Source organism: Lutra lutra, chromosome 9, assembly GCF_902655055.1.
Source record: "Lutra lutra chromosome 9, mLutLut1.2, whole genome shotgun sequence".
Taxonomy (NCBI): Eukaryota; Metazoa; Chordata; class Mammalia; order Carnivora; family Mustelidae; genus Lutra; species Lutra lutra.
This window is the reverse complement of record NC_062286.1, coordinates 29,431,159-29,444,333: the sequence shown is the minus strand read 5'-3', so window position 1 is coordinate 29,444,333 and position 13,175 is coordinate 29,431,159. Positions and strand designations below refer to the sequence as shown.

At 43.1% G+C, this 13,175-nt stretch overlaps 1 protein-coding gene across 6 annotated transcripts in view; it reads left to right on the top strand.

Annotated features, from left to right (window-relative positions):
* Nucleotides 1–13,175, top strand: part of RASGRP3 (RAS guanyl releasing protein 3) — a 104,546-nt gene that overhangs the window by 68,215 nt on the left and 23,156 nt on the right. For all 6 annotated transcript variants that reach the window (XM_047744147.1, XM_047744148.1, XM_047744150.1 and 3 more), the window contains 7 exons: nucleotides 267–329; nucleotides 919–1,050; nucleotides 1,819–1,966; nucleotides 3,683–3,856; nucleotides 4,460–4,576; nucleotides 6,787–7,062; nucleotides 12,477–12,554. In XM_047744147.1, the coding sequence (XP_047600103.1) occupies nucleotides 267–329; nucleotides 919–1,050; nucleotides 1,819–1,966; nucleotides 3,683–3,856; nucleotides 4,460–4,576; nucleotides 6,787–7,062; nucleotides 12,477–12,554 (988 nt within the window). The remainder of the gene's footprint in view (nucleotides 1–266; nucleotides 330–918; nucleotides 1,051–1,818; nucleotides 1,967–3,682; nucleotides 3,857–4,459; nucleotides 4,577–6,786; nucleotides 7,063–12,476; nucleotides 12,555–13,175) is intronic.

The following is a 13,175-nucleotide window of genomic DNA, read 5'->3' as shown; positions in this document are numbered from 1 at the left end:
GTAAGGAGACATTCGCCTTGAACAGAGGTCCCTGAAAGTGAGCAAGATCCTAATCCCCAGGTCTCAATATTGAGGAGTAGTGTGTAGGTGACGATTATTCATTGCTGACATCGTCAGAGCCCATTCTCTCCCCATCTGAACGCCCACATAACCCAGATGTCCCCCCACTATGGCCTTTGTATTAGGAATTCATCTAAATTGGTCAGATAGCTGCAGGTGTGGGCAAAGGAAACAAGGTGCAGGGATTTTTTCTTTAACTAGTGCACGTATCGAGATGCCAGTGGAGAAACCTGTGATGAATTCCGGTTAAAGATCTGCTACTTCATGAGGTAAATATACTTATACATGTAATTGTCTTGCAGTGGATGGTTCTGGAATTGTTGACCATTTCTTTCCCCCCAGACAGTAGACCTAGTTTGGCAATAGAATTGACTCAGATTCCCACCCCCAAGCCCCTTTTACCGATTTTGTTTAAATTGGCCTTCCTCTGTTCCTTGGAGTAGAATTTATCTTTCTTTTAGAGATTAAGCAGTAGCACATGTGATTAGGGAATAAAACTAGCTCTTGGAAAGAGTAAATTCATTTTTTTTCTATTTTCCCACCATATGCCTTCCCACCTAGTTGCCATGAATTGGGAGAAGCGTTCGATTTCAGCTGTGTCTCAGCACTTAGGTGCAAGTCCAGATGTTCAGGACTTAGGGTCAGAAAGAGAGGTTCAGAGTGGGAGTGGTAGGCTTGGGTCCTTAACTGAAGGAAGGAAGAGTGAGACTCTGTGTCATCGGAGGGGAATAGGAGATTGCTAATTTGGGGTATGGTCCTAGGTTCATTGTTAAATGTAATCTGTAAAATGATACAACATTTTCCATAAAGGTCTAGCTTGAAATATTCTCTTCTTCAAGACTATTTGATGCCTTTCAGGTACTGGATTCTCAAGTTTCCTGCGGAGTTTAACTTGGACCTTGGTTTGATCCGTATGACTGAAGAGTTTCGGGAAGTAGCTAGTCAACTAGGATATGAAAAGCACATCAGCCTCATCGACATATCCAGCATGTAAGAGTGGCTCACACTTCTTTCCAATATGATGAGCCCACTGTTGGGGGAGGGAGTAGTGATGGCCCTGCTGGTTAGCTCAGTTATTAGGAACTCAGTGCTAATGAGACTGACATTTTATATCTACTATTAACTTGGCACAGAGAAAACTATTTAATGACCCTAAGTATGGTTATCCGTCTTACAAAGATAAGCTCTTGTATTGTGGGCTTTCATACTCTAGTCCATTTTCCTAGAATACCTCTTCAAGAATCTTGATCCAGGTGGCATGATCCAGGAATCATCGGGGATGTTGTTAAAAATAGAGATTATTCAGGTTCATTCCTAGTTAATCAGAATCTCCGGCAGTGAGGTCAGACCTCTGTCTTTATCATGAGCCTTTCAGATCATCCATATGTTGCTGAAGTGTGAGAACCAACTTCTAGTGGCTTTCGTGTGCCTTAAATCACCATCCTATGTATTGATAATCTGACAAATTTATATACCTAACCCAAACCTCTCCCCTGTGATCCCAACCTTACCGGTCATAAGAAAGAGCAAGTAAGAAATTCTTGATGGATCAGTGCAAACCCACCCTGTCTGGAAAAACAACTCAAAGTTTCTGTTCTATTGGCAATGGGTCAGTGGTTTTCTCTTCAAATATGAAGGACAGGGCGTGTATTTCGCTCCTGGAAGCAGCCCAAGAGTTACAGAGTCAGTAGGTTAATAACTTCCATCGAATGAAATGGCCTTTCAGCACATTGACCAGACTCACTGTTTTTTTTATAGTCCTTCCTATGACTGGATGAGAAGAGTCACACAGAGGAAAAAAGTATCCAAGAAGGGAAAAGCCTGTCTGCTCTTTGACCATCTGGAGCCCATTGAATTGGCTGAGCACCTCACTTTTCTGGAGCATAAATCTTTTAGAAGGATCTCAGTAAGAAACTGACATTTATTCTTCCAAGGATAACAACCACCATGCCAACTTTCCCAAGAGCTGCGTTTTCATACTCTGAAGTGTTGGCAGCCCCGTCATTGTGCTCCACTGGAAAAGTGCCCTGAATTCACAGGAACAATCCCTTTTAACCAAAGATAAATATTATCCTGTCTTTAGTTTATGGCTTAGGAGCTATATATCTGTCGCTATTTTCAATGTCTCCTTTCATAGGATTAAAGCATGATTTTTCTAAATACTCAGTGGAGATTTAACCATTCAAGGTTTATGGAGCTCCATTGACTTCTCCCAAGTGAACGTGTTTTGCTAGGCCCTTCATTTGAGGGAAGAAATCTTTAGTTAGGTTGGGATTTCTGTAAATGCCTAATTATGGGTGTAGGTTGAAAATAAGAGTTGTAGGCTTTGATAAGAATCTTCCATTAGGTCATTTCTTTCCCAAGAATGGAGGCCCTGAATTAAACCTTTCTTTCCTATTCTGTCTTGATAGTGTTCCTTCTCCACCTCCTATCTCTTCCTCCTGAATATGGTCTCTTGTCTCTTCCTAGCCACCTACTCTCTTTCCACTTGTTATGATAATATTTCTGCAGTGGTTCATAATCTGCCTTTGTCTCACCAAACTCTGGGGCAGCCATTCTTCTTCCTACTTTTCCAAGATGCCAGGGAGTTAATTACATTATTAGTTGCAAAGAAGAACATGAAGTTAGAAGTATGGATTTCTGAAACACAGATTCTTTTCAATAAATAATGCTACTTGGAGAGGACCTTCATGGTTCTCCACCAGCAGGCCACGAGACGGAACCTGCTGCACGGTTTATATGATGGAAGGCTCGTATGTATTTGATGACATCCATGATGACTTCCTGAAAAGGTGTTTGTTTTGCTAAGGAGCTACCTTACTTCAACTGCTGTTTTTATTTTTTTCTTGAAAAAACTTTACAGAATTATTCTGACTTGAAATCTTTATATATATATATATGTATATATATATACATATATATATATTCATTTCCTTTATTTTTAAAGAATATATATATAGTTATTTCCTTTATTTTTAAAGATTTATTATTTATTTATTTGACAGGGAGAGAGAGAGAGAGAGACAGTAAGAGAGGGAACACAAGCAGGGGGAGTGGGAGAGGGAGAAGCAGGCCTCCCACTGAGCAGGGAGCCCAATGCAGGGCTCAATCCCAGGACCCCGGGATCATGTACGGAGCCACACAGGCGCCCCCATTTCCTTTTCTTTAATGTATGCCATTGTATCTCAAACTTGCCTGACCACTGGAATCACCAGCAGTGACTGAAAAATGGAGATTCTTAGGTTCTTCCTCTGGAGATTGATCCTTTAGGTCTCTAGGGTTCCCAGAAACCAAGAGGTTATAACACAAACGCCCCAGGTGAATCTCACGATCCAGCAAATTTGGGACTCACTGGAATGTGACTTGGAATCTTGTCCCTCCCCACCCCACCCCTGACGCTGTAATGTATAAGTATGTATCTGTGTATGGGGGAGTGAAACAGCAAAATAATATGTGAAGGGTACATGTATATTCAAATTTGTAAGATGCCCTTATAAATGTGAAATGAGAGAAATCATTATGTTGTTATGAAACAATACCCCCATCTTCCATCCAACATTCTAATTTCTGATTTTGCAAAGGCTCCCTTTTAATTCAGAGTCTCTGAATCTTCCTTTACTAGTTCACTGATTACCAAAGCTATGTCATCCATGGCTGCCTGGAGAATAACCCAACCTTGGAGAGATCTATTGCTTTATTTAATGGAATCTCTAAGTGGGTCCAGTTGATGGTTCTTAGCAAACCAACCCCCCAGCAAAGGGCAGAAGTCATTACAAAGTTTATCAACGTTGCCAAGGTATGTATGTCTTGGAGTTAGATGGTTTTGGGTTTTTTGTTTTGTTTTGTTTTGTTTAGGCTTTTATTTATTTATTTGTCAGAGAGAGGTTGGGGGGAACATAGGAGGGAAGAGCTGCAGACAGAGAGAGAAGGAGGCTCCCTGCTGAGCAAGGATTCCCAATTCAGGCCAGGACCCTGGGATCATGACCTGAGCTGAAGGCAGAGACTTAACCAACTGAGCCACCAAGGTGTCCCTTGGACAGGGTTCTTAAAGGAATGTTCGTTCACTCTAGAGAAAAGCTGTTGAAGAAATTTGGGGTTTACAATTAAAGTATTCTTAATATCTGGTGAACAACTCATACTGCTATCATGCGAGAAGATTGCTTTTAATTGGCAATACTTAGAAGAACTTACTATAATTATTTTTTTTTTGTAAAATTATTGGCATATTTTTCTGGTGGATTGCATTTGTACTTCATTTTAAACTGATGACATATTTCTTTGATCCTTGTTATTGAAATGGTGCACGCATTCACCTGTAATTCAGATAGACCAGAATAACTGAAAAATTGTTACAAAGTATTGATTTTAACTTTTTTTTTTTTTTAATTTTTCATTGCAGAAGCTCCTCCAGCTAAAAAATTTTAACACTCTGATGGCGGTGGTGGGAGGCCTTAGTCACAGTTCCATTTCACGCCTCAAGGAGACCCATTCTCATCTTTCTTCAGAAGTTACAAAGGTAACAGTGGATTAGATCCTAATCTTAAGTAAAAAACTCATCTGTAAGTTGTTTAGGGATAGGATGCTCCTAAGAAATGTCACTCAGAGGGGGAAGTTTTCTTCTTAGGTGATGATTGGTTACACATGGAGAATTAAATAGGAAGGGAGTAGCCACACTGGCTGGAAAAACAGATTGGAAGTGGTGGCAAGTGTCCCAGTAGGAAGGCCTTGAATACCATAAACATACTGCAGTTGTAAGTACTAGTGTGCATTTCATGCTTACTGTGTGACAGGCCCAGTGACACACACAGGGGATACAAGATGAATAAGACAAGTCATTCCTACCCTCCTCAAATGAAGTCGTTGAACCCCTGCTCTCTTCAAGGCCCTGTGTTAGGCACGGTGAAAGGGACAAAGGAAGAGGCAGGTGTAGACCTTGTCCAGAAATCCCTCAGATTGATAAATGAGCTTTCAGGGAAAAAAATGTATTTTTGAAAAAACAGTGATCATTTCCCAAACTGAGCTTTTTCTGCCACATTGGTTTCCAGGCCACTATAATAATATTTTTCTTTATTGAGTGAAAAAGGACATTGCATCCTTATGAAAAGATTTCCTTGTAAGCGTGGAGTTTGCTCTATCAGTAAGGACACTTTTCAATTATAAGTTTAAAAAAAATCTGGGAATTGCTGGAATAGTAAGGGAATGGGTCAGCTCACATACCTGGAAGTCCAGAGGCAGGGCCAGATCCAAGCATGGTCTGGTCAGAGCTCTTGGCTCAGTAGCTCTGTCTTCCTTGGAGGATCAGGTTTTTATTCATTTCATTAGACTGCCTTCCTTCCTGATTAGACCATCTGTAGCAGCAGGAAAATGATGCTCTCTTGTTTTTTGTTTGTTTGTTTGTTTTTTAAGATTTTTAAATCTATTTGTCAGGGAGAGAAAGAGTGCACACAAGCTGGGAGAGCGACAGGCTGAGGGAGAAACAGGCTCCATGCTGAGCAAGGAGCCCAATGCAGGACTCCATCCCAAGACCCTGGGATCATGACCTGAGCTGAAGGCAGAAGCTTAGCCGACTGAGCCACCCAGGTGTTCCATAAATGATGTGCTCTTGTTCACGAAAGTTGGAGATAGGGAAAACTCTCTTCAGCCCTGCCCGGTGGAATGGAAGACCGTCTTTTTAGGTAGCTTGGCCCACCTCAAGTTCCATGCTCATCACTGGGCCAATCACAGTGGCTAGAGAAATATAATGTACTGATTGGCTTAGGTCTGTGCTCCTGAACCAATCAAAAACCAGAGGGGATAAAATTGGGATGATGGTAAATCAGAACCCATCCTTGGACTTGGGAATGGAGGCAGCTCCATCTGAGTCACATGGGCTGTTTGGAGAAAGTATAGCCCCATGGAAATTGAGGTCTATTACAAAGGTCTGGTTGCTGTTAGGCAACTAACAATAAACAGCAGGATATAAGCCAAGATACACAGCTGTCTGACCTAAAACACTCATTCAAAGCCTAAAGGGGCTTGTTATCTAAGTGTCTTAATATCCTTTGTCTTTGTACTGAATTTCAAGTAAAGAGCAAAACACATTTTACACGTTGTGAAGAGTAAGAATTCAGTAGAGGCTCTTAGAGGCTTGGAACCACCAGTGTATCTTTGAAAATTATTTGAATTCTTCCTTCTTACAGAAAAGAAAACTCAGGCCCCTCAAAATGAAGTTGCTTGCTCAAGGTCACACTTATAGTTAATAGCAGAGTCCCAAACCCCTAGCTATCTCACACCTAAGTGTGGCTTTTCCTACCCCATCCTGTCCCAGATTAACCTTCAAGTAATACCATGAATGCAACTTTCTTAGAACAACTAGGACACACCAATATAGTACCTACTATATTTTAATAGGATACATGGTTATATTTGTGGACTGTAAGATTTCCGTGAATTGCAAACTACTTATAGCTATTTGATGTCATTTAACATCCTGACATCGCCAGCAGGCAGGTAGAGGTGCAGGTAGGTTTCTGCTCTGCAGTGAAATAGAACAGGCTGCCCCACTCCTAGCCAGGCCCAGTGCATTTCTCTAATTTTCTTTTCCCAGGTTAATATTTCCCTGCATCAGTGTTGGTTCGATTGATGCTTCTCTCAGTGGCCGAGGAATGTCCTAGCTGCACACAGCAGATGCACACGGGGGTGGGCGGACAGGAAAACTGAAACCTCTCCTTTCCCATCCGTTCCCAGAACTGGCACGAAATGACAGAGCTGGTCTCCTCCAACGGCAATTACTGCAGCTACCGCAGGGCCTTTGCAGACTGCGAGGGCTTCAAGATCCCCATCCTCGGCGTGCACTTGAAAGACTTGATAGCGGTCCACGTCATTTTCCCAGACTGGACGGAGGACAACAAAGTGAACATTGTAAAAATGCACCAGCTCTCTGTGACCCTGAGTGAACTGGTGTCCCTGCAGAACGCCTCCCACCACTTAGAACCCAACATGGATCTGATCAACCTGCTCACGGTGAGTTCAAGGGACCGGGTTTGTGCTAAGGGCTCTTCCGTGCCTCCCTGCACAGGGTGTACAGGAACATCCGGGCTAGTCTCTCACCAGGTTGCATGCTGGGCCAGTGGACACAGAGAGATCTGCAAGAGTGGGGGAGGGGAGGGGAGCCCAGCCCCATAAGCAGCATGAACTGAGACTGCAATCTTGGGGCCAAGAAATTTCCCATTGTCTGGAGGAACCTAATCAGCACCCCTCCAGCTCCACATTCAGACCTCCCGCTCTCAGCCCCTCCCGCTCTCAACCCCTCACTCTCCCTCTTCACACCATCTCCTTCATCCCCTCCCTCTACATAGCTCATCTCATTTGCCTCCCTTTGCCCCCCCTGCACAACTGTAGCTGAAGCCTGGGATAATGTCAGGACCTCCTCCATCATCTCCCTGCCCCTACCGCCAACCTCCCCAAAGCTGCCTGCTGTTGGAGACCCTTCCAGACTCATTGTCTATCTAGCCTGTTTTGCCATCACCTGCTCCCACAACACGCTCGACTTTGAGGAACACTGGACTTTCCACTGTGAACTGTTGCCTTCTGCTTCCTGGCCTTTGCACTTTCTTGGAAAATCCCTTCCCTACCCACCCCTGTGACTAGCTCAAATTCAAAAGCCTCTGTCTTTCTGGAGCATTCTCTCTTCCTCTCCAGAGCAGTAACACATCGGTCACGTGTGTGGCTCTTGCCCTTTATGCTTTCTTAACCATAGGCGGTATCACTTGGTAATAGATTTCTTTTCCTGTTCATCTGCCTGACACAGTCCATATCCCCAGCACCTTTCACAGTACCTGGCATATTTAGGCGCTCAACAGATGAACACTGTATCTGGGAATGAAGTGGGTCAGACAGAAGACATTCACCCAATAATCATACTTTTTGTCCTCTGTGGTGGGTCTCCAGGTCCTAGCGCTTTTAGAGAGAACAGGTGTAGAGAAGAGAGCCTTCCCCACTGGTGGCTGCTTTGTCAGGGGGCAGAGGCATGACCAAATTCTCTCACCCTTGTTTCACAAATGCAGAAGCAACTTCCCTGTTTGGGTTTATAACACTGAAGCCTCTGACCCGTGGCTGCAACACTGAATTGACTATTTTCCCTTAATGACCGTGGAAAATGAAAACAATAACTTTCTGAAGCTCTGAGAGCTGAAATCCCCTACTGCTACATTGGGAATGAGAGCATTGATTCCTAGACCTTTCACAGACTGTTCCTAGAGCACATAATTGTTTACCAAAGAACAGAACCCCCTAAATGCACGTCGTAAAGCCAGCTGTAACTTAGTATAAAGCAGAAGTGGGCGACACACAGAAACATGAACCTCCTGGGGCTGAGTTTGTATGACAAACAGTAAACACGCAGACATTTGCCATTGGGGGAAAAAAACCCTCACAATAGACCAGGCACCTGCATTTATTAATCATTTGCCATGTAAATCTGTTTCCATGAATAAGTGACCAGAGTTGCAGCCCTAGTTGGACTGCAAACCCACAGACCCAGGTGATGTCTGCAGGCTGGCCTGAGTTCCCCATGTCGGTGTCCAGGCGGCTCTGTGAGAGCATCATAGAGCAGGTGCCCATGCTCGGGCGTTTTCTCATCCACACAAAAGATAGTGATGGAGGGGGGTGCCTGGGTGTTCAGTCTGTTAAGTGGCTACCTTCAGCTCAGGTCATGATTCTGGAGTCCCAGGATCGAATCCCACATCGGGCTCCCTGCTCAGCGGGGAGTCTGCTTCTTCCTCTAACTTTCTTCTCTCTCATGCTCTCTCTCACACAAGCTCTCTCTCTCAAGCTAATAAATAAAATCTTAAAAAAAAACCAGTGATGGAGGAGGGGAACACATTTTGGATCACGAATGCAGCAAGCACCCTAATGATAGCCGTTTAGGGAGGTATCAAAGGATTTTGAATGAAAATTTTCAGGTACAAATGGAAAATTTGAACTCCAGAAATAAGGATGAAGGAAACAGTTTTTTGCTGGGAAGGAAAGAAAAAAGAAAGAGGATGCCAACTCAGTCTCTCTCTCTCTCACTCTCTCTCGGCCATTAAAGGAGTATATAGGAGCCACCAAGCCCCATGTTTAGGAAGAGCAGTGTCGTTAGTGTACTGCAGGGGCAAGGATCCCCGGTGGGAGATTTAGCTTTTTAGCTCTGTGTGTGCAGTTACTTCGTTTGGTCTTGACTTTGGACTTTTCATAAGGGGTTCCATGCTCCTTGTGAGATCTCTTCCAGCTCTAAACTTCTGTGATTCTGGATATAAGCATGGGGGGAGCCTGGAGACTAAGGCAGCCAGTGTCAGTCTGATTCTGTGGTTCCAGCCCCGTGGTTCCTCGCAATAGCACAGCTCCCCCTCTGAGCACCCATCAGCAAGCCAGGTCCTGCTTAGAGCCCACATCCCTCTGTCCTCCCCACCACCAAGGAGAAGGTTCAGGGCACAAGAACACACATTCCATCTTCCTGCCACCGGTGGGTGAATCTCTTCAATGCGGATAGAGGAGACTCCCATCAGGGGTTCCCTGGACCCCAGTGGGCATTTCACGGAGCACGCATGTTTTGGGATTAGAACCATTTGAGTGACAGAAGCTACCCAAATGCATATGAAGGCATGGGGAAGCCCCAAGACCCTGGGTCAGGTTTTTGCCGAGAGAGATTGTTTGCTTCTAAACACGGCCCTAGGTGAGGAAGACAATTCATAATAGAGAGCCCTGGAAGACAGCAAATTAGGACTCTTCAATGGATCCAGAACTACTGAGTGTCTGCCCCATGCAGGGAGCTGCATAGCAGTGTTTGAACTTTCTATAATAATTGATTGCCTTTTCACAGCGCTTCCACGAACTTCTCCTTGGTAGGTTCTCACAGACACTCTAGGAGCTAGCCTCAGCAGACAGGAGCCTGTAACCTCAACCCCTACCCCTTTGTGTTTTACGAAGAAAGAAACAGACTTCTGAAGGACAAGAGGCTTGCAAATGGCAAACTTCTGAATCCCGCTATGGAGTGGTGGGGGCACTCCTCCTCTCCTCAACCATGGACACTTACTCCGTAATGTGGAAACATTGCTGACATTTATTTTATTTTGCATCTGTAAAAATTTGAGTAGTCTAGGGGCACCTGGGTGGCTCAGTGGGTTAAAGCCTCTGCATTCGGCTCAGGTCATGATCTCAGGGTCCTGGGATTGAGGCCCACATCGAGCTCTCTGCTCAGCAGGGAGCCTGCTTCCTCCTCCTCTCTCTCTCTACCTGCCTCCCTGCCTACTTGTGATCTCTGTCTGTCAAATAAATAAAAATCCTTAAAAAAAAAAAATAAGTAGTCTCTCTCTCCCTCTTCATGGGTGTTCAGAGAAGGAGTTAATTACAGAACCAAATCTATGAGTCAGATACTGTGATGCCATTTTTATCATTGTAAACTTATCCCCTGAAATGTACCCGGCACGTGAAGGAACTAGGACCCCAGCACTACACTGTTGGGATTTGAATTGTTCCCCTTTTCAGGGAAGATCTAGAGAAGGCATCTTCCATTGTCATCCCTCCCAGTCCTGGAACCAGAAGCTTTAAAAGCTGATGTTTCTTGCTTCATGGCATATGAAATCGTCTGATTCTTTTCATAGTATTTTTAGATCTATCAGTTACTTTTACCATTCTGAGTATATGCAAATATCTGGAAAGCCCCCTGTATTTTTACAGTTTCCAAAAAAAAAGAAGAAGAAGAATTGCAAAAATGGTGAATGGCGATAGTTTGATGACCAAGTGTGTTTTATTTTATAATTCTCTAATCAAGGCAATGTGGTCTTAATGTACAGAGTAAATCCACAGCCATCTTTGCCGATAGACTTCGATGTAAATGCAACAAACGAAAACAGTGACTCAGGACATATTTCAAAAAACAGTGAGACTCAAAATATGTTAGACACAAGCAAACATTCCTGAAATTCCACTGCCTATAATTATAAAATACAGGCATATAGGAAGTACAACAGGTTACTCTACGCAGGACCATAAAACCCAGAGGAGATGAGAGAATGCACGGAGGTAGGATCATGGCTGGGGAAGCAGAGAGCTGGCAGGAGTAACCCAGGGGGCAGCTTCACATTCACTGATGGGTACAGTGGCATTTGGCTGGAAATCTATCGGTATGGCTCACTAAACAAACCCCACTGGTGACACGTTAGCTCATTTAATCAGTTCTGGGAGGGACTATTATTTATGCCTCCCATTTTATAGACCGGGAGATTGAGCCCCAGGAAGGTTAATGACTTGCCCAGGTTCACAATACCACTAATAGAGAGCAAAGGTTTGGAGAAGATATTTCCATCATAGGATCTGGTATCTGTCCATGTGCTGTATGAAAATACTCAAGGATGTTCTGTGTCTTTTGAAAGAGCATCTCCCCTCCATAGCATGTGGTTATTTGGGTTTCTGGACAGATGTTCTAGCACTCTTGTCATCCCTTCTCCAGCAGATGTCAGTGCCAGTCACTAGAGACCTAATTAGGAGGACAGGAACAGGTTCATTGAAGTCCAGAATAACTCCTGTTAACAAAGAATTCAGAAGTAAGAAGTCACTTGATTTTCTTTCTGTTTATGTAGTGTTCACAATGCAAGGCAGCAAGCCATGGGTGGGGCTACAGAGGCAGAAAAGACGAATGTGCTGCCTGTTTTCTTGAGGCTTAAAGGCCAGTAGAGTTTTCCATTGTGGAATTTATAAATGGTGGGCAACTGCCCATGGCAGATGGGCTTTATTTGGCCGACATGGAATCTTAAATTTTTAAAATTAGTTGCTAATATTTAAAAATTGAGTATTTCATATAAAACTTCAGATTTCTGGATTCTTCTGACAAATGAGAAGATATGGCAATACCAAATAACCTTTCTTGACATTTCACTGTGTACCAAGGCCCGTGTGTAGTACTTCCCATGAGGTATTCCATTTGATCCTGATCAAAATGCAATTCAGTAGGGACTTTTAAGGTAATTTCCATTTTACAGATGTGGAAACTGAGTATCAGAGAAGATATAACTGGTTCAAGGTGACAGGGCTAAGCAGTGGCAGGCTCTACACTTGAACTCAGGCCCACTGGACTCCAGAACCTCTCCCTCTGCTGTATTTGTCACCTCTCTGAACAATCCCTATTGCATTGAGCATGTTGCCTTTTGTTGATGTAAACACATCTGACATAACTCATATGACATAACTCATAGTATGGCTGATGGCCATACTAGGTTTCACTATTTCTTTTTAAAAGTTCATGTTCCACCTCCAAATGCTATCTTTTTAATGTTCTGCATTCTCTCAAATTATTAGACACTGAGGTTACACATTGAGTTTGAAAAATATTTCAGCAATGTAAATAAATAAGTAAATGTGATCCAACATCATCATTTATCCCTTCTAATTTGTTGTAGCTTTCTCTGGACCTCTACCACACAGAAGATGATATTTACAAACTGTCACTGGTGCTGGAGCCTAGAAATTCTAAATCGGTAGGTGGTGTTTTCTCTTTAAGGATCAGGGCCAAATACTGTTGTTTGTCATTTATCGTGATGCCTGTTCCAGTGATGCTTTGTGATCTGAAGATTGAAGAATTTTAAAAATCCGTATTATTCCATTTTGCCCATGGAAGAGCTGAGCTCTGACAGTTTGAGATTATTTCTTCATATCAGAGGCTAATAAAGAAGAACATTATTCCCAATTACTCCGTTTCATTGTTTATCTTCTATGTGCTATGTCCCATCTGAGAATTTGTGTACATATAGGCCCTCCTCCCAACAAAACAAGAACTCATCTTAATGTTAAACAGCATTTAGACTCTCCAATATAAAACCCATTCAGTATGAAATTAAGTGTAGTAAATTTTGAAGACCCTGATCATAATTCACAAATTTCCCTGCTAATGATTGACTCAGCTCAGAATTTCAGTATCACTTTGGATCACTGACTCTTAGTAGAGAAACATTCTATGCTGAGATTGGGGAAATTGCACTGGTCATTAGTTTTATCGAGTATTTTATGCAGCAAACTGAAACAGTTGTCTGTGTCTTAGATATGTTTTGTGCTAATAAAAAATACCTTGGCGAATTTGAAATTTACAGTGAGGATGAGGT